Genomic DNA, 20,209 nt, shown 5'->3' on the forward strand with positions numbered 1-20,209 from the left:
CAAAACGCAGCAATGCATTAATACGCAATTTGCATTTTGTTCTTTCCCACTTCCATCTCCCCTTTTACTTTAGGTACCTACTCTTTCACTCACCTTTGTACCCTACCCAGCCGGTCTTGTTCAACCATTCAAACATCACATGATTTCATACCAACGCCCCGGTCTTGTTGACCGAGGTGAAAGGGACAGTGGGGGAAAATCCATGGAACGGGAGAAAAGGGCAAAGCCCAAAAACACACGGACGGTGAGAGGAGCGAGAGAAGAACTGAGGTACGGAAGAGTTGAAGGTATCCATCCCAGTACAGACGAAACATACGATGTATCTGGCTAGCTCCTAAGGGAGAGGATAGTTCTGGGAGAAACTGACTGGAGCAAAGAGGGAGAGAGAGAGAGAGAGAGAGCATACATGCTGAGGAAGAGAGAAATGCGGGGGGGGGGGGGGGGGGGGGGAACCAGACGACATGAAAGAAAAGAAAGGTGGAAATAGACAGGCAGGCAGGCAGGTACATAGAGAGGTGGAGAGGCGGATAAAAAGCGATGACTACCTTACCTTGGGTACTTTGGGAGGGAAAGGAAACGCAGGATGGATGGATGGATGGATGGTTCACTCGATAAATAATGAAGAATTTTTTAAAATTTTCCCAACCTAACCCAATGGCTTTCCATTCTCACAAACACACACACTCTCTCTCTTTCTCTCTCTCTGGACAAAATTTCTTTTTGTGTTTGCGATAACGTGACATTTTTTGGATGGCCAAGATTTTCGCCTGCAAACCAAAACTTTTGTTGTACACTTAGGTTGGTTGGCTTTCAGCAGTTTCGAATATTTCACGAGGAGTGAGCGGTTGGCTTTTCAGTTAACGGCTCGTGACTAGAAATAATCCCGGGTAAGGAGAAGCAAGCAAGCATGATTCCTGGAACTTGCCGCCACTGAGTAGGATCCAAATGGTTAAGGTAAGGTACCTTCTCTGTCTGTCCTCCAGGCCAATCATATGAAAACAGACGTACAGTAGTGAGTAGAGATACCTTTCCTAGGGAAGAGAGAGATAAGTGAGCGTATCCGTTACACATCAACTCTTTTGTACGCATTAATGCCAGACAGACAGGACATGTAGATGGGTATTAAGCTTTTTACGAAAAAAGAGCCTCTTGTTTCATTGCTTTATCTACCCGAGAGCCTAAACAAGTTTCTGGTAACATCAAGATGCTCTCTGCGTTGGAGAATCCAGATTGCCACCTCTGAGCCTGGCACCGGCTGCACCATTCTTTCCCTCAATCTTGAGAATCACTTGGTTTTGCCTCTTGAGAACCGCTAGAGTGGCCATCATCAATTTCCCTCCCTTCTTTCGCATGTTTTTAACTCCTGGTTTGGAAACCCAGTAGTAGCTAGGTAGTTACCTCGCCCTCATGGCCACCCCGCCTCCAGAATCACAGGGGGTGGGCTCCGGATGTTTACTCTTGTACGTGGCCAGCTCCAGGTAAAACCACCACCCAGTCTGTCTGCGCTCGCCTCGCCACCCCCGTCTTCCTGGTCCCCTTGGCCAATAACATCTTCAACATCAACGTCTTTTCTTTGTATAATCCCCCCCCGAATTAGACATCCGATAAGATCCACCACTCGCACCACTACTCCCAACCTCCTGGCCATCTTTCGCCCTCGGCAGCCTCCTCCCCTTGATAAAATCCGCTGCTTTTTCCGCCACCGCATACACCGTAGCCTGCAGTCCTCCACCTACAATCAGCGGCATAATACTCGCATCCACGACCCTCAGCCTTTTTACCCCGTAAACCTTCAACTCCCTATCCACGCACCCTCCCAACTTCTCAGGCATCATCGCGCACGTACCAGACGGGTGAGCAAGACTCGGCCAGAAGATGTCATGATTTCTTTTAAGCTCATCCAGAATCTCCTCATCAGTCTCGAACTGAGCACCCGGCGATATCTCACTAATAGGACCAAACCGCTTCACAAGAGCAGGCGAACGCCAAAACTCCCGTGCACGTCGGATGATGGCTAGGACGTTATCCGCGTCTATCGGGTTCTGTAGTGTGTTGTATTGGACTACTGGTAATCCGAAAGGGTCAGAGGGGTCGAGCGTGACGGTTCCGCGGGAGAGGGGCTTGAGAAGCGGGGCCGGCATGAACCCGTTTCCTGGCATGGAGTGGGCTACTATTGAGGAGTTTGGTGACAGGTAAGATTTGGCGAGGAGGGAGCGTTGGAGTGTAAAGCCGCGGAGGAGAGAAGGGGTGGTGGAGTAGATGGGTGGTAAATAGGAGAGAGTCTCGGAGGAGGATTGGGAGAGGAGTTTGACTGCTGTAGCGGAGGCGGCGGCTGAGGTGTTGAGATGCGGAAGGCCGAAGAGGATGGCGCTTGAGGCGGGAGCGGCGGAGATAGGACCGGTGAGGTTGGCGAGGTACTCGGCCCATGCGGCGTCAAAGTAGGTGGTGTTGGTGGTGAGTGAGTCGGGGTTAGGGAAGGATTGGTTAGTTAGCGAAAAGATGAGGATGGTGGTCGCGTGGTCTTGGAGGTTGGTGCCTACGGCTGGGAGGTCTTTTTTAACCCGTATGCGCGCTGCTTTGAGGACGCTAGATGGGCCGATGCCGCTGACTTGGAGCAGTTGGGGCGTTTGGATGGCGCCGGCGGCGAGGATGACTTCTTTGCGGGCATACACTTGGCGGGTTGAGTTGTTAGCTCGGCAGATGATGCGGACACCGTTGGCTGTGAGACTTGGTCCGCTTTCGGTGAAGAGAATCTGCCTGGCTGTGTGGCCTGTTAGGAGGTGCAAGTTTGGACGGGTAGCGTTGACCGGATCGTAGTATGCTTTGCGAGCGGTTGAACGGGTCATGTCACAACCATCGATGGTGGAGGGTAACCAGTATGCGCCTGGGCCGTTGCCGGCGTTTTCATCCGCTCGCACCGGAATATCGTCCTGGCTACGGAAAGCATCCCATATGGTATTGATGTCGGGGTATTGGAAGCTCGGGATGTGGACGTGCAACGGACCATTGTCATAAGCGGTATGATCCCATGTGATGTTGAATTCGTTCACGGCGTCGGGCGTTGGGGGCGTGAAAGTCGTGCTTTTGCGGAAGTAGGGTAGCAGATCGTCCCAGCCCCATCCGGGATTTCCTAGAGCTTCCCAAGCGTCGTAATCTTCCTTGCTTCCTCGAAGATATCCCATGCCATTGACCACGGAGCCACCTCCGACAACCGCTGGGACAGCCACGGAAAAGGTGTCATTGTTGAGCTGGGGATTAGGAGCAGATGTCGGACTGATGAGGACATCTAGATCCAGACCATTGGCGTAGTAAGGAACGATTGCTTCAGGTTTGTCGTCAAAGGAGCCTCTCTCGATTACAAGGACGGATACTATGACATGTTAGCAGTCGATCATTTGCCTATGGGGTTCTGTTCCTACCGTTCTTGTCCCCGGTTAAGCGGTTGGCGACAACCAGGCCAGATACACCAGCGCCTACCACAATGTAATCATACGTATCGTCCTTGGTACCTGTGGTAATGGCTGTGGTCACAAATTGCGCCAGTAAAAGCGCCTGTATTGTTCGGATTCTCATGATGGCTCAGGGTAAGTGGTCGTCGATCGAAGGTGAGAACTCCAGGAAACCCCGAGACGTCCCAGGGTTGAGTCCCATGGTTGCGTGGGCCATAATGGACCTTTATATGCCTTTGGCTGGTCATCGCTTGGCGTGAACCGTCTGTGGTAATGCTTGGGTCGCTTCGCTCTTCGGCATAGTGTAGGGCTGAAAGATGCCCGAACGTTAGGCTGCCCAATTCTGTTGTCAATGATTGGATCGCGATAGACTTGGTATTGGAGCTGAATGTCATTGTTTTCCTGGTGTTTTTAGTGGAATATTGGCAAAAGGTGTTGAGGGGTGTTGGAAATGGGAGGTGCCACAAATGGTGCTTACTGAAGAGCCATCACGACATTCTTGGCGTTGGGTTGAGTCTATCCCCATTTCATACTTTATCGCGAATTTGAACTTTGAGAGAAAGGGGAGCAGAACAATAGAAATGGGGTAGAAAGGGTCATGTTCAATTGCGGTACATTTTCAAATCTGTGCGACCATGATGGCTGCCTGCCGGTGACCGGACGCGCGACGCGTCCAGCAGGACAACGACAAAGACTCAAACATGGGAAGCGTAACCAGCAAGCTTGCAATGTTGAGACTTTCCAGTTTTGAACTCAAGTTATTTTCTGCGCGCGCAAGTTCTGATCCGAACTTCAGCCCCGGCCAACCTGCCCCTGTGCGCACGAATCAACACGGCAGTCAACACCGCTGAAAAAGGGTCAGCAACATGGCATTCTGGTTATTGAAACCCTACGTAATCAACCTAGACATTCTTAACTTCCATCCCATTTGCAATATACCAAAACAAGTCGATTGCGGACAACTCGCCACCGCCAATTCGCGCGGACACCATTGACCATCTGCCTCCTCTGCGCTCCTTTACCCAGCCGCTGTCTAAAGCGTGCAGTCGTACATATGTACCACTCGGCCGGTCTTTTCCGCTTATTGTCCCTTTCTCATCATCATGTCGTGCTGCTCGATGTGGAGGATGGCTGGGTGTCACAGACCCCTTTAAACGCTGCAGCGATTGAGTCCAGACCCTACATCCACGACCCTTGGAGTCCAGTCTGTGTAAGGACAGAAAGTCTCCCAGTCCGCTCGTTGGGCCTTCATACACCGCGAGTGAACACACCATGTCCCACGATAACCCAACCTCATCGCGGCAGTCGAGAATCTCGGACGCCCGGCAACCACCAGCCCCGACCATCACTAGCAGCCGGCCACAGCAGAAGAGACAAACAATGTATCCTATGCTATGTCAACGATTGCACAGTAATTCTTGGGTCTTGTCGACCCATTCCATCACTTCTTCTTCTCAGACAGACTTTGTTACCGGTTGTGCTAGCCTCGAAAAACCAGCCCTAGATGTATCTCTACCCTCTTGCCCCGTCAAGGCTCCAACATAACGCATTACCGGCGATTCTGTCCCTTCCACCTCGGACTATTATGTGCTGTTTGGAAGGGTTTTCGGTGTCTTGTCTCTCTTCTGTGTATTTCACCTCGATCGTGGGGCCCCATGTCCTGAATGTCTCGCGATTGAACATGTGTTCTTCCTTCCTCCGCCCTTCTGCCACCCAGCTTGATCCTTGATGTTCCTCACAGGACACTGGCTTGGTCCAATCTACCTGGAACTGCGAATAGTCGTTTGAGTCACTTGTCTGGGCACAGCATATCCGACTACATTGGACACTTAGTCCCTTGACCTTCCTTTGTTATTCTCCTTTCTCCTCTTTTGTCGTTTACACAATCGACCCGTCTAGTGCAAAAAGTCCCATGCGATAGACCCAATGTCACAACCCATAGAACGAGTATTCCCCATACGGTTATCCATCCTTGAGAGTTCCCCTTTCCTACGGAACGTATCCGGTACGTAAGGCTCCAACATCACATCAATCCCTTCGAGAAGGTCTAACGCTAACATGCCCTACAGACACGGATAGTATTCTCTCCGTCGTTCCTGTTACCCAGCAGCTTTCCGATCAACATCTATCTCCGCCATCGCCCGATGAGCCTCCGTACGAACCCACACTTTCAACAACAGACCAGCAAGCAAATTATCAAGGCAATCCGGCAGCTGCATCTTCCCATAACTCTACACCACCACCATTCAAGAAAGGCAATGGCGGAGATGACTCGCTACTCTCTGAAACCTTCGAGTATGCTGTCTTGGCCGACGGATCCCATGGTGTTATCCAGAAAACTCGCCGCGCCTTTACTACGTGCGATGAGGAACCGATCCACATACCTGGCGCTATTCAGTCTTATGGCATGCTCGTTGCACTGAAACTTGTCCATGAGCGAATTGCTGGGCCTTCCAGATACATCCCCAGGGTTTGCAGCGAAAACAGCAGTTTTGTCTGTCATTACCAGCCCTCCGAGCTTCTGACTCTCGACAACTTCTACCAGGTCATGCCCATTTTTCAGCGTCATCTGTTCGATGTCCAGCTACGCCACATCCGTCAAGGATACGAAAGCACCAAGAAAGAGCAAGAACCCGTGGTCTTTGCTTTCTCCTTTTCCGATCCAGATGGCCGGCTGATTCCTTGCTGGTGCGCCGCACACTATCTAGGGGGGGATACTGATTTGTTTATCTGCGAGTTTGAGTTGCAAGGTGCGTAACAAAGAGGCAGTAAATCGGCGCATGAGACGGGTTCCTCTAATCAAAATTCAGATTACTCGATGCATCCGCTCGCAACGCCAGCAATGTCTGATTCAGGGAACCCTATCGACACTCTCGGCAGCGACCACTTGGATTTTGCCACCGCCTGCAGTATGCAATCTAAGGTCCAACCAGTATTCCCGAATCCAGAGCTCTTCAACAAGGGCTTTGACCCGAGCACTTCCTCAGTTGAGGTTATCGGCATGGCTACAAAGATACAAACGCAATTTTCCGAGGCAGCAAACGTGCCTGATCTGCTTGAAACCATTGTTTCGATAGTCAAGGAGGTCACCCGCTTCCACCGTGTCATGGTCTATCAATTCGACCGGGATTACAACGGCACCGTTGTCGCTGAGCTCATGGATCCAAAAGCAAGCAATGACGTCTACAGGGGATTGCATTTTCCCGCGAGTGACATTCCGCCTCAGGCTCGGAAGCTTTACATGACCAACAAGGTTCGCGTATTGTTTGACAGAAGCCAGAGGACATCGAGGCTCATTGGCAGAGATGTCAGTGACATGGAGGTTCCACTCGATCTAACTCATGCTTACCTGCGCGCAATGTCACCTGTGCACCTGAAGTATCTGTCCAATATGGGGGTACGGTCATCCATGTCCATGTCTCTCGAGTCCGACGGTAAGCTTTGGGGGCTTATTGTCTGTCACTCCTACGGACCAGCTGCAACCCGTGTGCCTTTTTCGATCCGAGAGTTATCATTCTTCGTTGGATTGGCGGCATCTACCTGCCTTCAGAAGCTGCTCAACTCGGAAAGGCTACAGGCACACCGGATTATCGAAACACTAAGAGGGAGGGGAAGTCCTGACGAGTGTATTACGTCTTCTTCACACGAACTACTGAGCCTCTTCGATTGCGACTGTGGCTTTTTGGTCATTGAGGGAGAGGCCAGGACCATTGGACGCCTGTCTTCCTATACCGAAGCCATAACACTCCTGAAATACCTCTTCTTTAGGGGATCCCGCACCATGCTGTTTTCACACAATATCAGAGATGACTTTAAAGATCTCCACTTCCCCTCTGGGTTCAAAGCAATTGCAGGCGTCCTCTACATACCCTTGTCAAGCACAACAGATGACTGTGTGGTGTTTTACCGCAAAAACCAGGTCCGAGAGGTACATTGGGCAGGAAAGCCTTCGTTTGCGGGCAAGATAGGCAGATTGGAGCCTCGAAACAGCTTCAAGAAATGGACTGAGGTGGTGGACGGCACGAGCAAGGCCTGGTCAATAGAACACAGTACGTTACACTCTGCGGCAGAATTCTAGTTATAGTCGCTAACCTCACCTACAGCCAACTTGGCAGCAATGGCTCAGCTGCTCTACGGCAGCTTCATACAGGTTTGGAGGGAGAAAGAGACCGCCATCAATGATACTCGACTTAAGCGACTACTTTTGCACGATGCATCACATCAAGGTAGGAACCAGGTATCCGTTCGGTCCAGACCGACCAGCTGACCAGGTGGTTTTTTCTTAGTACGAAACCCTTTGAACGCCGTCATCAATTGTCTTGAGATGGCCTTGGAAAAGCAACTGGATGATAGCACAAAGCAGGTCCTGACAACTTCATACACTGCGTCAAAGTCTCTGATCTATGTCATTGATGATCTCCTGAGCCTGACCGGTAGCATAACAGGATCCGTCCCATTGCTGGATGAACCATTTCATCTTCCACATTGCTTGGAAGAGGCGCTATATCCTCTAAGGAGGCTCGGTCAGGAGAAGGGTGTGGAAGTCATCATGATCCCATCTACAGGGCCAACGCAGTACGTCCGTGGTGATCCGACAAGCTTGCAGCGCAGCATATCCATCCTTGTCGCCAATGCCATACAGCATACAGCCAACGGCCAAGTTGTGATCCAGTGGCGCGAGACGGTCATGAATCCGAAAAATACCATTATACACATTTCCATCACGGATTCTGGCCCCGGCTTCTCGGAGCGGGAGCTGGACGACATGTTTCAGGAGTTTGAGCAAATCCCCGATGAAGACTTTGACGAGTCAACCTCAAAAGCACATGCTTTCAGGGGGAATGTGCTTCGCGTTGGCGTTGGCTTGGTTTTCGTGGCTCGATTTGTGAAGCAGCGGAATGGACAGCTGAGAGTCAAGTCAAGTAAAGGACGAGGCTCGACCTTCACCCTGGAGATCCCATTCGTGGTCTCATCCCGGTGTTCATCGATAGCTTCACGTCGGGATGCATCCCCGTTGCCAGTGCTGACGATGCCTGGACCCTTGGTGTTTGACCGAGAGTGCACGAACATTCCATCCGACTGTACCTTTGGTACCTTTGGAGATTCAGGAACATCTACCTTTGCAGACTCGAGGCCATCGCCCCCCATTATACGACCGAGCTCATCAAGCACCGGCGCTGATACATCGCTGAAGGAGTACCAAACTCCAAGTCCGCATCATTACAGTGTCATCGTGGCCGACGACAATATCATCAACGTGCAGATTCTGGAAAGACGTCTCACGAAGCTGGGCCATCGGGTCCTGGTCAGCCGCGACGGTCAAGAATGTTTTAACCTGTTCGCACCGAATCATTCCACTGTGGATTTCGTCCTGATGGATATTAACGTGAGTCCTTTTGTGCCCCAATTGCCACATAGCCTTTGGCTAACTCACCATGTGCACACAGATGCCAATTGTAGACGGTTTTGCCTCCATCCGCATGATCCGCGATCATGAGTACAACCATCCCACGCCCTCGCGCGTCGTTCAGACCTGCGGGAGGACACCCATATTCGCAGTCTCGGGCATGCTTCGTCGCGGTCAAGAGCAGCGATGCAAAGAAGCTGGGTTTGATGGGTGGATGCCCAAGCCAGTGGATATGAAGAGGCTGGTTAGATGTCTGGTTGGTGCGCTGGATCCGGATGCGAGGAGGACGTGTGTGTATGATGAGAAGAGGTTTGAGCTTGGTGGGTGGTTTAGTGCTGAGTAAGCCTAAGGGGTGTGTGCGGTGGGAATGGTGTCTGGACTCTGGAATGTAGATGAAGAGTAGATGATGGCGTTTGTGGTGATTTCGAGGTTGGGTCGGGTCTCGGGGGTAATGGGCAATGGTCAGTCGTCTTAGCGACGTGGATGCACCGGTTTCGGGGGAAGGTTTCGCAACGGCAGGCGAACCAAACAGGAATTTGGAACATGGAGTTTTGCATACAGATTAAGACTTACAATAAACTACCATAGACAAAAGAAGACGTATTGATTTTGAGCTATCACGGCTATGCATCGTGGATTGAAAGATAAGACCGTTGACGAGATCCTCCTGCGGGGCCCACCGGAAAGGACACTAATAATTGCTAAAACCATGCCAATCTTCAACAACAAGTGAAATCACTCGGCGTGGTGGCAGAGTGGTCTAATGCGCAAGACTAGAAATCTTGTTCCTTCGGGAGCGTCTGTTCGAATCAGGCCCACGTCGCACGAATGACCATCCAATCACAATTTTTTTCATGCATTTTTTTTTATGCCTCTGTCATCTTCTCTTTCTCTTTTTTCTTTTTTCATCCCTTTTCCTTCTTCAATGCCTTCCCTTTTTTTCTCTTTTTGCTTTGTCGAGATTTTGCTTTCGTTCACTGGTGTACTCGCTGCTTTGATGCCTTTTCCTCCCTTATTATCATCGCCATATGGTATCGATATCCAGAATGTTCACATCCTGAAAATAACTTGTCAAAGTCGGTACAAGACGAGATGAGGACTTTGGTGAAACTACAATCGCAAACAATCAATTTTGCTACTGTAATCGGTAGTGACATTGCTTTTTTTTTTTTGTTTTTTTTTTTTTTTTTTTTTTTTTTTTTGATACAGAAAAGACATCCGCGATTATCGATTGGTTCGTTTGATATGAGCTTTCAATATTGAAGACCCTTTTGACAGCGACAACGTCCACCTTTCAAGTTTTCTCACCATCACCAGCCATGGAATATGGTACGTGAGTGGGACGGCTTCATGAACAGGTCATATTATCGCGAATGAACCGCAATGTTTGGGGCTTGCTGGAGGTGACTAAGGTAGTCTAGGGGAGCTCAGGAAGTCAAAAGTCCAGTTGAGTTCGCGTCGTCCGTCGTTTCCACATCAAGAGGCTCATTCACACAAAAGCCTGTGATGCGGTGCGATGCCTCTGTGCTGCTCTGTGGTGCAAGGCGACAAGCTGCCCTGGCATTCCAATCACTTCACATCTCCGTTGCACAAGGCCAACTGCCGTTACTGACTTTGCTGATCAGGCACCTTATTACAGCTTCCACTTGGGTTTCGGTTCGGTTCGTTCTTATCATGGACACAATGATACATTCGTGCCTTGCTTGATCATATACACTACTTCCCGTCGTTCCCGTCTGGAGAAAAAAATAATCAATCAATCAATCGAGAATGACAGCAACGGAAAGGACGCATAAACCGCTAAACTGGCAATTTGATAGCGGTTTCCTGGTTTCCCAAACAGAAGCCAGCGTTTCGAAAGCCTGAGAGCTCGAGTGTTGTCCCGCTTCTCGGCTTGTTTCAGAGTTTCAGGATGGCCGAAAGGTGTGGCCCGTGTGGTGTGGGAGGCTTGCACTTGCGCAGGTACCGATTTCTTGACAGTGGGCTCGGCGGGACTTGATTGGCTGGGAAGCTTTCAAGTGATGCACTGCATTGGTTCGTGTGTTGCTAGAAGGGTGAGTGGGGCTGTGACCCCTTGGGCCTATCGCTCCATTTGGGATTTTTGGATTTTTCTCCTTTTGCCTCCGTCTTTTGACAAACACCTGCAAAGTGGAAAATGTCAACATGATCCATCACATGATCGCGCCCTCGGCTCTTGGTGTTGAAAATCCATGGTGAAGAAACATCATGAAGCGCTCACCTCGGTCACCGCGGGTAACTTTAAGCTACCTACCTTAGCTGGCGTCAAGACCACGATCACGCTGTCAATTGACCACGGTGAAGTGGCGCTTCTGTTGCCGCCGCAGCCATACATAGCAACACTAACAATGCCCCGGGCTTGTGCCCCAAGTGCCATGGCTCCCGCGCTTGTTTTAGTCCAAACAACACCAGCAAATCGGTGACTGCCGAGAAAGACTTGGCCGACTACCGAGCGTGCCAGCGAACAAAAGGAACCACACCAGCTTTCGCTGTTTGCCGCGGGAGCGGATCTACAATCTTGGAAACTTTCTCGTCGCCCAACGCACGCGATGCTGCTGCCCCGAGCGATATCAACAAGGGCCCGTCTGTCAATAGCAGGACTCATTCTCCACTCATTAGCAAAAAGTCCCCAAGTCTGGATGAATCGACCGCGAACTCGTCACCTCCCTCCACTGATGTGAATGATACCCCTGGCTTGCCGTGGCTGCCGGCACATCCACGCGAGTCCCAAAAAGATTCTGGACTTCTCAAACTCCAAGCCATCGACTGGACATCGGCGCCCTGTTGGTGACCTGCCAATATCACCTTTTTTTCCTTGGTGTTTCATCCCTGTTACTCTCCCAATCAGTGGCTGAGCCTCGCTCTCGGCTAGGACCGACCCTCGCTTCGAACTTCGTCGTCGTCGTCGTTCACTCGTTCCTATTGTTGCCCACATCCATCCATCCACCCATGCTCCGCTATCCCTCCGCCATCCCGTCTTTTCACAGGTATCCACTATCCACTGCTGCCATCCCATCCGGTCAGATCAGGTACCGATGCTGCGATACCTATCCTATTGTACTTCACCAATGGGTTCCTATTCTGGTCTATGGTCCATGGACTTGCCATCCATCCGTTTTCTATGGGGCAGGGGTCATTCACCCATTCAGGCACTAGGTAGTATCCCCAGGGGGTTCAAGTTGACCACCCTGATGCAGAATCTATATATCTATTCATGCCCTTCCCGTCTGAACCGTGCTGTGCCTTGTTTTCTTACCTCTCTCACATCATCGTCCAGCTATTTCGTTGTTTCTGTTTCCGTTCTCTTCCCCATTTGGGATCTCTTCACTCTCTCTCTACCTAGCCCGGTCTGGTACATTTGTTTCCTTTTCGGCAAAACTTGCTATTATACATTCTCTTCAACGACAGGATTCCTAGTGAACCATTACTTTCTCTCTACCTCACCGGCTGTTGTAGATTCATACATACAACAACATCACGACAACCTTCGACACTCCTTCATAGCAAGTCTATCGAATCGGATTTTTTTCTACAATTTTACTACTTCACGACATCGAATCACTCGATCATACATACGTTCTTGTCATCATCAACTTTCGGATTCCATAACGAACCATATCTTGAAGAACGATAACCAAACAACATTATTCAAAATGCATTTCTCCGCTGCCACCGCTACCGCCTCCCTTTTCACCTTCTTCTCCCTCGCCTCAGCCGGTGCTGTCCCACCCTACCCAGGCTACAAAGTCATCTGGGCCGACGAGTTCACCGGTGAAGCCGGTGCTCACCCGAGCTACTCCAAGTGGAACTACGCCGTCAAGTAAGCTCTCTATCCACCCCCTATTCCCCATTAACCTTACTAACAAATTAACCAGCACGAACACCAACAACGAACTCCAAGCCTACACCACCTCCAACACGAACATTCAACTCTCCGGCGGTTCCACCGTCCAATTCGTCCCCCGCAAGGATCCTGCCACCGGCAAATGGACCTCCGGCCGTCTCGAGTCCCAAGCGACCTTCACCCCGTCCCCCAACCGCACGACGCTAGTCGAAGCCGCAATCCGCTTCGGCGACCTCGCCACCTCCCAAAAGAAGGGTCTCTGGCCCGCCTTCTGGATGCTCGGCGACGCCATCCACCACGGCACGCCCTGGCCGCGCTGCGGCGAGCTAGACATCATGGAGACCATCAACGGGGCCATGACGGGGTACGGCACCGTTCACTGCGGCGGGGACGCGAACGACGCTCCCGTCGGCGGTCCTTGCGACGAGCCCGTTGGTATTCCCAACAAGGTCGACTTGCCCGATTACGGGTGGCATACCTGGTCGCTTTCTATCGACCGCACCAACCCCGGCGGTGACTTCAATGGGGAGAAGATCTCTTGGCTGTTGGATGGCAAGGTGTATGCCACGCTTACCGGCGCGGATATTCAGGATGAGGGCGTGTGGGCGACGCTCGCCAGAAGTCCGCTGTTCATCATTTTGAACTTGGCGGTCGGTGGTGATTGGCCTGGTGCGCCGGATGCGAATACCAAGGATGGATTTGGGAATATGATGGAGGTGGAGTATGTGGCTGTTTTGGAGGCTTAGAAGGCTATTCAGAACGGGACATTGTGTAGTCCATCGACATCGATATCGGGGAATGGAAATGGGACGTCATCATCGTGGAATGGGGGGCAGAGTTTGAACCAGACTACTTCTTCGTCGTGGGACCAGATGTCTTACCCAATGGGGACGGAGAAGGAGGCAGGGAACAGGAACGTACCGGTGGTGACTAACACCACCATTTGGCGTTGTTGAGCACTTGCAGGTTCACAACCCTTGAAGCACGAGAAACTTGAAAGGAGAGGAAAGAAGAAAGAAGAGGTCGACAACGATTGGACCTGGCGCTTGGAGTTTTGATTCACAAACCCTCCTTTCTTCTCTGCTACGCCGTGATTAACAGGAGCTTGGATATCTTGGGGGGAAAGCTTTGCTTTTTTGTTTCAGAAACCTTTTGCACATACTTTACAATGATACCTCTGTCTATTTACACAATTACCTACCTATCTGCCACCTACTTGGATATATACTCTGTTGCTGTTTTCCTGACTTCCTTTTCAGTGCGATGCTGTCCTGATTCCTGATTCCTGATTCCTATTTCTTGTGTGTGTGTTCCATGTGGAATGTGGAATGTGGAATGTGGAAGGTGGAAGGTGCACCCCGCCTACCTCTGACGCTTTTCGTTCTTGAATAGGTATTTTGGCTTGGTCTAAGGTAGCAAGTCATTCCTTCTAGGGTAGCTTTCAACCATGTCGTCAATAACAGAGGCATTGCATTGCATTGCTTTGCATCACATTGCATCACACCGCATATCTTCTGAGCCTCTTTTACGGAACGATGATGGACGACGCGGCGTGAACATTCCCGATCTGAGCTCCCCTGGTCACTGCACCTCCAGTCGTGCTCCAGCCAGCCCAAACAATCGGTTCATTCCCAAACGACATGACCTGTTCCCGAAGCCGTCCACTCCCAGGTTCACCAAGGCAGTGATGGGTGACAAACATGGAAGGGTGAGCGCTGTCGCTAACAAACTTCATGAAGGGCCGTCGAGCTGCCGTCGGACCAATCGATAACTGCGACCTAATTATACGAAATCAACCAGTTCATCCATCTTTCATCACTACCAATCCTGAGAGACCAATCGACACAGTCAACCCGCGAAACAACTTCCGAGATACCAGCCAAAAACCATCGAAAAACCCACAGGGACTTGGCACACATAGCTCAGCAGTGATCACTCTTCCCACTCCCCCCATCTACACATCCACCACCGCAAAACATCTGGTAAGTAATCTCGCCATTGGCGCCTCCAGTGCAATAGAACAACGCGTTGTGGATGTGCGCGTCATCGGTCGGTTGGCCTTTGGCTTTGAGGGCGCCGACGATTTGGTCGTAGTAGTTGCCTGCAATCCTCAGAACTTTATGTCAGTCGCAGGCTCATGTCTCGTTGTAGGGTAGGTAGGTAGGTAGGTAGGTAGGAAGAAGGTTGGATGGAAGCAGGTATGTACAGACTACTGACCTTTATGCAAAAGACTGTTTCCGCAGTAGAACAGACTGGACTTGCAGTTATCGGCGCTGACGAGGGCGCTGAAACTGGTGGCCATGCCGAGGAGGAGTGCGCGGGAGATGGCGACCATTTTGGTGGTGGGTGGCTGTTGTTATGGAAGTGGAGGTTGACGACTGGATGTACTATGGTTTGCTGGTGAGTGGTTGTGAGGATGTAGAGGTGGAAGATGTGAGGATGCGGGTGTTTGTGATGATAGTTAGAATTGACTTGATGCAGGACTGCAAACGTCTTTTATACAATTCTCGACGCGGAGGTTGTCCGGGTTATCGACAAGTAAGAACTTTTTCGGGGCATCGATGTAAGAGGTAAGCCATACTCGGATCTCGCATGAAGGTAAGGTTTTCATGCAATCATGTTCGCGATTTTCCCTCCATTGCATATGGGAATGTCTTCGGTGATCTCACCGCCGGGATCGGGTTCTCGGAGGAAGAAGCTTGGTGTATGGTATCGTAGAGGTCTGTATGGCAAGACGAGGCATGTTACACAGGACAGCCAGCATGACATGGGTACCTGTAGTACCGTAGCTGATATGTGCTGACCTCAACTCCGAGTATACCTCACACAAACGGTTTGTATGCTGACATGACCGAATCAAGAGAAAATCTGACCGACTCGTAAGGGGTTCAATTAAATCTTAACGACATCCATCCTCCTTATTGATTCTCTCCATGAAAAAGGCTGAGACCCAGTGCTCGTTCCGATCAAACTAGACACTACTGCCTTTTACTCAACCCCATCGTTGACATCACTTCCCTTCTAGTACCATGTCCAGTACCATGTCCAGTGCAAGTAAATTATAGGTTGAAAATCGCAGGTAAAACAAATAAACAAGCAAAAAAATCCAGTCCACACCGCAAACGTTCCCGATAATGAATGAACATGATGATGCTAAAGGGACGGAGCACCCCTCAAAATCATTGGATGCCTATGTCTCTTCTCACGTTCCGCTTTGGATGGTTGCTGAATACCTAGTATTAATATTTCCAATTTTCTCCTCCTCCTTCTCCCATACATATCCCGCTTTCAATTTAATTCTACCACATCCAGTCTATAATGAAATACAACGGTTACTAAGCATCCCCCTATTCCACATTCTTGCCCTCTTCTTTGTTTTTCTCTTTTTTTTTCCCCTTCATTTTTGAATACCCTTTTTTTCCCCTTTACCTTTGCCCTCCATCCATCCAACCTCAAGCCAGCAGCAGCAGCAGCACTCAGCGTAAGTTTTGAACTTTTGATATGTCCAGTCAGTCAGTCACCACGCATTTCTCACAAATCACAAGGGAGTCGAGTCAATGCTTCTGCTTGGGAAAGTAAGGTACCAACCAACTGTATGCATATATCTAGATGGCTACGCTACTCCAAGGTACTTAACCAACCAACTACCTGCAAACAAATAAACAAAAACAAATACAGAGAGTAGTACCGTGACTGCTCAACACCATGATATCTTGCAGCAACTCTGAACAAAGTCAACAAAAAACCGCGATTGATCCCGAGCGAGCAGCACTAAACCACCAAAGTTCGTCTTGGCACGAGTACGACGGACCGTCCATTAACATGTCTTGCTGCACGCAGCAGTGGAACGTACAGGCCGCATGTCTTGCATGCACTAGACTACCCTACATACACCTCGCCGTTGAAATACCCCATCCTCACCGCCAACTCGTCCATCAACTCGGCGCCGATGCCGAGGGGGTCGTTGTCCAGATGCATGCGATTGCCAATTCTGTTGACGGCAGGGACAAGGGTTGGGGTCACGCCATAGATGACATCAAGAAACGGGTCGTGGACGACGGGGACGGAGGGGATAGGGGGAGAAGGGACAGGGACGACAGACGCAGAGACGATCGGAGAAGGCTGAACAGAGGCGGCCGGCACAGCAGGAGCAGGAGAGCGAGGAGGGCTGCGGGCCCGGGCCGGGCTCGAGGACTCAACCTCTGGCGAGAGGGAGGGAGAAGGGATACCCTCGTAGCGATGGCGGCAATAATCCATTCTGTCCATTCTGTCCATTCTGTTGTTGTTGTTGTTGTTGTTGTTGTTGTTGTTGTTGTTGTTGTTGTTGTTGTTGTTGTTGTTGTTGTTGTTGTTGTTGTCGTCGTTCACGTCCTTGTGGTTGTTGCTGTGCTTCTGTTGGTGGTGGGCGGACGGGGTATCGGTTCGGGGGGCAATCGTACAACCCCCGATGAACTCGGACTCATCGGACGGAGGGAGCGAAGGAGAAGGAGTCGGCTCTTGGGCGATGGTGGTGTCGAGAGGTTCCTCGAGGTATGGGAAGACTGCAAGGGGTTAGCAAGTTTGGGAGATGAAGATGGAGACAATGGAGACGATGGAAACGGTGACGATGAAGATGATAGTTCTTGATGGCTGGATAGTAGTGGACAGCTATGATTGACGATGATGGTAGATATTGATGGAAAAGACGGCCGAAGACGATGATGGAAAATGATGATGATAGGCGATGGATGGCCAGAGGATCGATAACTGGAAGATGTATCATGGCCAAATGGAGTAGGATGAACACGATGATAGAATGAACACGATGACAATCGAGCAAGAGGAGATTGCAGGAAGTGGGAAAGGGGCAGTTACAATAGAAGAAAGAAAACGAACAGAACATACCTTTATCACACATCTCCTTCTCATTAAGAATTTTACGCCGACATTTCCGCGGCCTCTTTGAGGTGCGGCGTTCGCCAGACGCCTCCACCTCCGCCTTCCGCTTGTAGTAAGTGGTAGTCTCAAACTCGTCGTCGGGCCTGCGATGGGTCTTCTTCACTACCGTACGCTTTACCGCTGGAGTAGTGCCGTCTTTACGGGGTCTTCCCCGTCCTCGCTTCGGGATGGGCTTTGGGGTTTCCTCGACGGCGTCGTTGTTGGTAGGTTGGACGGCCAAGTTGTCGTCAATAGGGAGGTCTTCTCTGTCGGACATTGTATTCTAAAGATGAGAGTGGTGGATGATGATAAGTAAGAACCTGAAGATTAGCAAGTTCAAAGAGATGATGGGACATGCTTGTAGACTGTTAGGTTATGGGAAGAGAATGAGAGAATGAAGAGGATGAGAGGAAGAGAAGAGGGGGAGGGAAAGATATAGGATCGCAAAGCAGTCGTTATGGAATAGATCATGCAAGCTCTTGCCATCAGCGGGCATTTTTTTCACCATCTACATCAATTTTGGTGTGCAGCTTTGGTCGCTTGATACTGCTTTGCATCTTCTGGTATTTCTGAATTTCCACGCCGCTGCAATCTTCGGGAGCTGGCCCTAACAGCACGGTGCTCTCCCTCTGGTATAGACCATGGCGTGCCTTGTGCTCGAGGTAGTAGACCGTGGCAGTAACTGGTTACTGCCGGTACTTCTGTTGAATAAGGTATTCTGGGGCTGCATCTTTGGAACGTGCTCGTCTTCAGATTCCGATGTCTGATGGGAAGCGCGTTGTTGCGAGTTGGTGGCGAGGCCAGCAGAGACCGGCGCTCGATGCAGAGGTTCGTGTGTTTTTTGAGGCATGACGTGGGAATCTGAGTGTGGCGGGTCTGCGGTAGCAAGATAATAAGCTGCCTTGCTCGATGTGCAGAGATCGAGAGAAGATGGGAGACGCTGTCAGTGAGAAAACCACCTCATGCTTGAGCCTGTGGAGGTATGGAGCTTGCCGGTAAGCACAGAAGGCGAAGGAAAGCGGATATCGACGACGACGAAGGTACCTAGGTACCTGTGCTTAGAACTGAGGAGACAATGGAGACCGATGGCCATGTGGGTTGGTAGATATCCAGTCCCTTACCAGGCCAAAGGGCTCACGACAGACAAGCACTCTGGACACCTGGTAACAGGTGACGATGCTCCTTCCTCCAGGGGGCTCTCCTCCGTCGATAGCGACACGCCTCCAGCTGACGCGCTCCCATGAATTCCCCTATCCCTATATCCCTGGAGCTTCATCCCCACACCGAGGATCGGCCCATAACTGGGAAAGAACTCCTGTTCCTGAAATGCGGTAGGCGGAGCACCCAGGTATCGAGGAGGCACGACTTGCAGGCGGCACCTTACTGGCGGCATCTCATTCGGCAGTCTCGCACTGACGAGACATAATACCGGGATGCTACAGCAGCACACATGGCCGTTCTTTCCTCTTCGATAGCACAGCAAGGCATTGCCAAGAATACCAGACCAGGCTTAGAACCAGCATCAGAACCAGCACCGGTACCGGCTCCAAGACCAGTATCTTGGAGCGTGCCGAACTGGAGAAACGACAGCCTCCATTGAAACGCGGCATGCCCTTATTCAGACCACAAACATCATGCTCCAAACCATACCGATGCCTTACTACAGCAACAACAGCCAGCCTCGCGACAATTGGTTCCCTAGCCCAATGTTAGAATACAAGCGAGAGCACAAACAGCAGGACGACTTGTCTACCGGGCGGAAGGAACAATCATAGCATCCCGCCAGCGCATCCCATCAAAACTCTTTGAAGGCGTCGGACATGCCAATTGCCGTATCCGAACTCCCAGCGCCAGCCCGTGCCAACTTTGACAGAGCACCGGCAGGTGCAGCAACCCGGGCTTCATAGTACAGCAGCCTTACGAGAGGTTGTACACGGAGTTGTACCTCATAACACGCTCGCCAGCCATAAGTAGAGCACAAGACAGAGCTCGACCTGGAAGTTGCAGCACCGGAGGTCAGTACCCTTCTCTTCCGTCTAGACCGGCGAGTCGCGAGACTGCGACACAGACATGTCCTGAACATAGGAGAGGAGACTGGACCATGGACGTCCTGACACAGTAGCTCTTGATCTGCCACTCCAACCTTCCATGCCCTTTCCTCTCATGCCTTGAATAATCGGAACGAAAGCTGACGGTCGTGTGACAGAGGAGCGAGACCTTGCTCGGTCCGAAACACGATCGCGAAGACCAACGAGACAAGCGGGATGGGATGGAAGTAAAGCAAGAAACCAGCTGCCTGGGATAAGAATAACGAAAGATAAAAAATAAAGAAAAGGTGGTAGAAAGGATGGGGGTAGAGGGAAATGCTGGTGATCTTGGACCAAACGGACGGCGACAGCGACATCGGCGGCGGCGACGATGACGACGACGAGCATTTTCCCGTGTTCCTGCATCCTATGTAGACGACAACGCGCTTGCGCAGCATCCTGGCACGACATCGCCGACGAGTACGGCGACTAGCCAACTTGTTGAGGAGGACGTGGACACATCGACGTAGGTGTGCCTGACTCAAAT

At 50.9% G+C, this 20,209-nt stretch overlaps 6 protein-coding genes and 1 non-coding gene across 7 annotated transcripts; 3 read left to right on the forward strand and 4 right to left on the reverse strand.

The window, feature by feature from the left end:
• Positions 1 to 1,124: 1,124 nt before the first annotated feature.
• On the reverse strand, positions 1,125 to 4,156 carry SMAC4_07654 (uncharacterized protein). Its single transcript, XM_003351407.2, has 2 exons — positions 3,420 to 4,156; positions 1,125 to 3,370 (listed from the first exon to the last, which is right to left on the reverse strand). Exons 1-2 carry the CDS (start codon positions 3,571 to 3,573, stop codon positions 1,560 to 1,562), a joined length of 1,965 nt encoding a protein of 654 aa, XP_003351455.2. The 5' UTR covers positions 3,574 to 4,156; the 3' UTR covers positions 1,125 to 1,559.
• Positions 4,157 to 5,375: 1,219 nt separating this feature from the next.
• On the forward strand, positions 5,376 to 9,462 carry SMAC4_07655 (uncharacterized protein; the record flags this gene model as incomplete). Its single annotated transcript, XM_066090672.1, has 6 exons — positions 5,376 to 5,454; positions 5,519 to 6,199; positions 6,260 to 7,498; positions 7,553 to 7,675; positions 7,736 to 8,835; positions 8,897 to 9,462. 6 exons carry the CDS (start codon positions 5,376 to 5,378, stop codon positions 9,197 to 9,199), a joined length of 3,525 nt encoding a protein of 1,174 aa, XP_065947592.1. The 3' UTR covers positions 9,200 to 9,462.
• A 135-nt stretch (positions 9,463 to 9,597) lies between these two features.
• SMAC4_14026 lies at positions 9,598 to 9,679 on the forward strand. Its single transcript has one exon. It is a non-coding gene; the product is annotated as a tRNA-Ser (tRNA).
• A 2,386-nt stretch (positions 9,680 to 12,065) lies between these two features.
• SMAC4_07656 (uncharacterized protein) lies at positions 12,066 to 13,958 on the forward strand (the record flags this gene model as incomplete). Its single annotated transcript, XM_003351409.2, has 2 exons — positions 12,066 to 12,694; positions 12,750 to 13,958. 2 exons carry the CDS (start codon positions 12,066 to 12,068, stop codon positions 13,462 to 13,464), a joined length of 1,344 nt encoding a protein of 447 aa, XP_003351457.2. The 3' UTR covers positions 13,465 to 13,958.
• Positions 13,959 to 14,640: 682 nt separating this feature from the next.
• Positions 14,641 to 15,376, reverse strand: SMAC4_07657 (uncharacterized protein; the record flags this gene model as incomplete). The annotated part of the gene is made up of 2 exons (XM_003351410.2): positions 14,936 to 15,376; positions 14,641 to 14,819 (listed from the first exon to the last, which is right to left on the reverse strand). Exons 1-2 carry the CDS (start codon positions 15,051 to 15,053, stop codon positions 14,641 to 14,643), a joined length of 297 nt encoding a protein of 98 aa, XP_003351458.1. The 5' UTR covers positions 15,054 to 15,376.
• Positions 15,377 to 16,597: 1,221 nt separating this feature from the next.
• On the reverse strand, positions 16,598 to 16,993 carry SMAC4_07658 (uncharacterized protein; the record flags this gene model as incomplete). The annotated part of the gene is made up of 1 exon (XM_003351411.1): positions 16,598 to 16,993. The coding sequence occupies one exon, from the start codon at positions 16,991 to 16,993 to the stop codon at positions 16,598 to 16,600; it is 396 nt and encodes a 131-aa protein (XP_003351459.1).
• Positions 16,994 to 17,177: 184 nt separating this feature from the next.
• SMAC4_09011 (uncharacterized protein) lies at positions 17,178 to 17,912 on the reverse strand (the record flags this gene model as incomplete). The annotated part of the gene is made up of 1 exon (XM_003343917.1): positions 17,178 to 17,912. One exon carries the CDS (start codon positions 17,910 to 17,912, stop codon positions 17,178 to 17,180), a length of 735 nt encoding a protein of 244 aa, XP_003343965.1.
• Between the last annotated feature and the right edge of the window lie 2,297 nt (positions 17,913 to 20,209).

Source organism: Sordaria macrospora, chromosome 6 (assembly GCF_033870435.1).
Source record: "Sordaria macrospora chromosome 6, complete sequence".
NCBI classification, from domain to species: domain Eukaryota; kingdom Fungi; phylum Ascomycota; class Sordariomycetes; order Sordariales; family Sordariaceae; genus Sordaria; species Sordaria macrospora.

What these genes read in the sequence shown, in the direction of transcription:
- SMAC4_07654 (XM_003351407.2), bottom strand. Translation starts at nt 3,573, where the DNA reads ATGAGAATCCGAACAATACAGGCGCTTTTACTGGCGCAATTTGTGACC. An exon ending in CTTAACCGGGGACAAGAACG is followed by an intron (nt 3,371 to 3,419) that starts GTAGGAACAGAA and finishes AACATGTCATAG; the next exon opens with TATCCGTCCTTGTAATCGAG.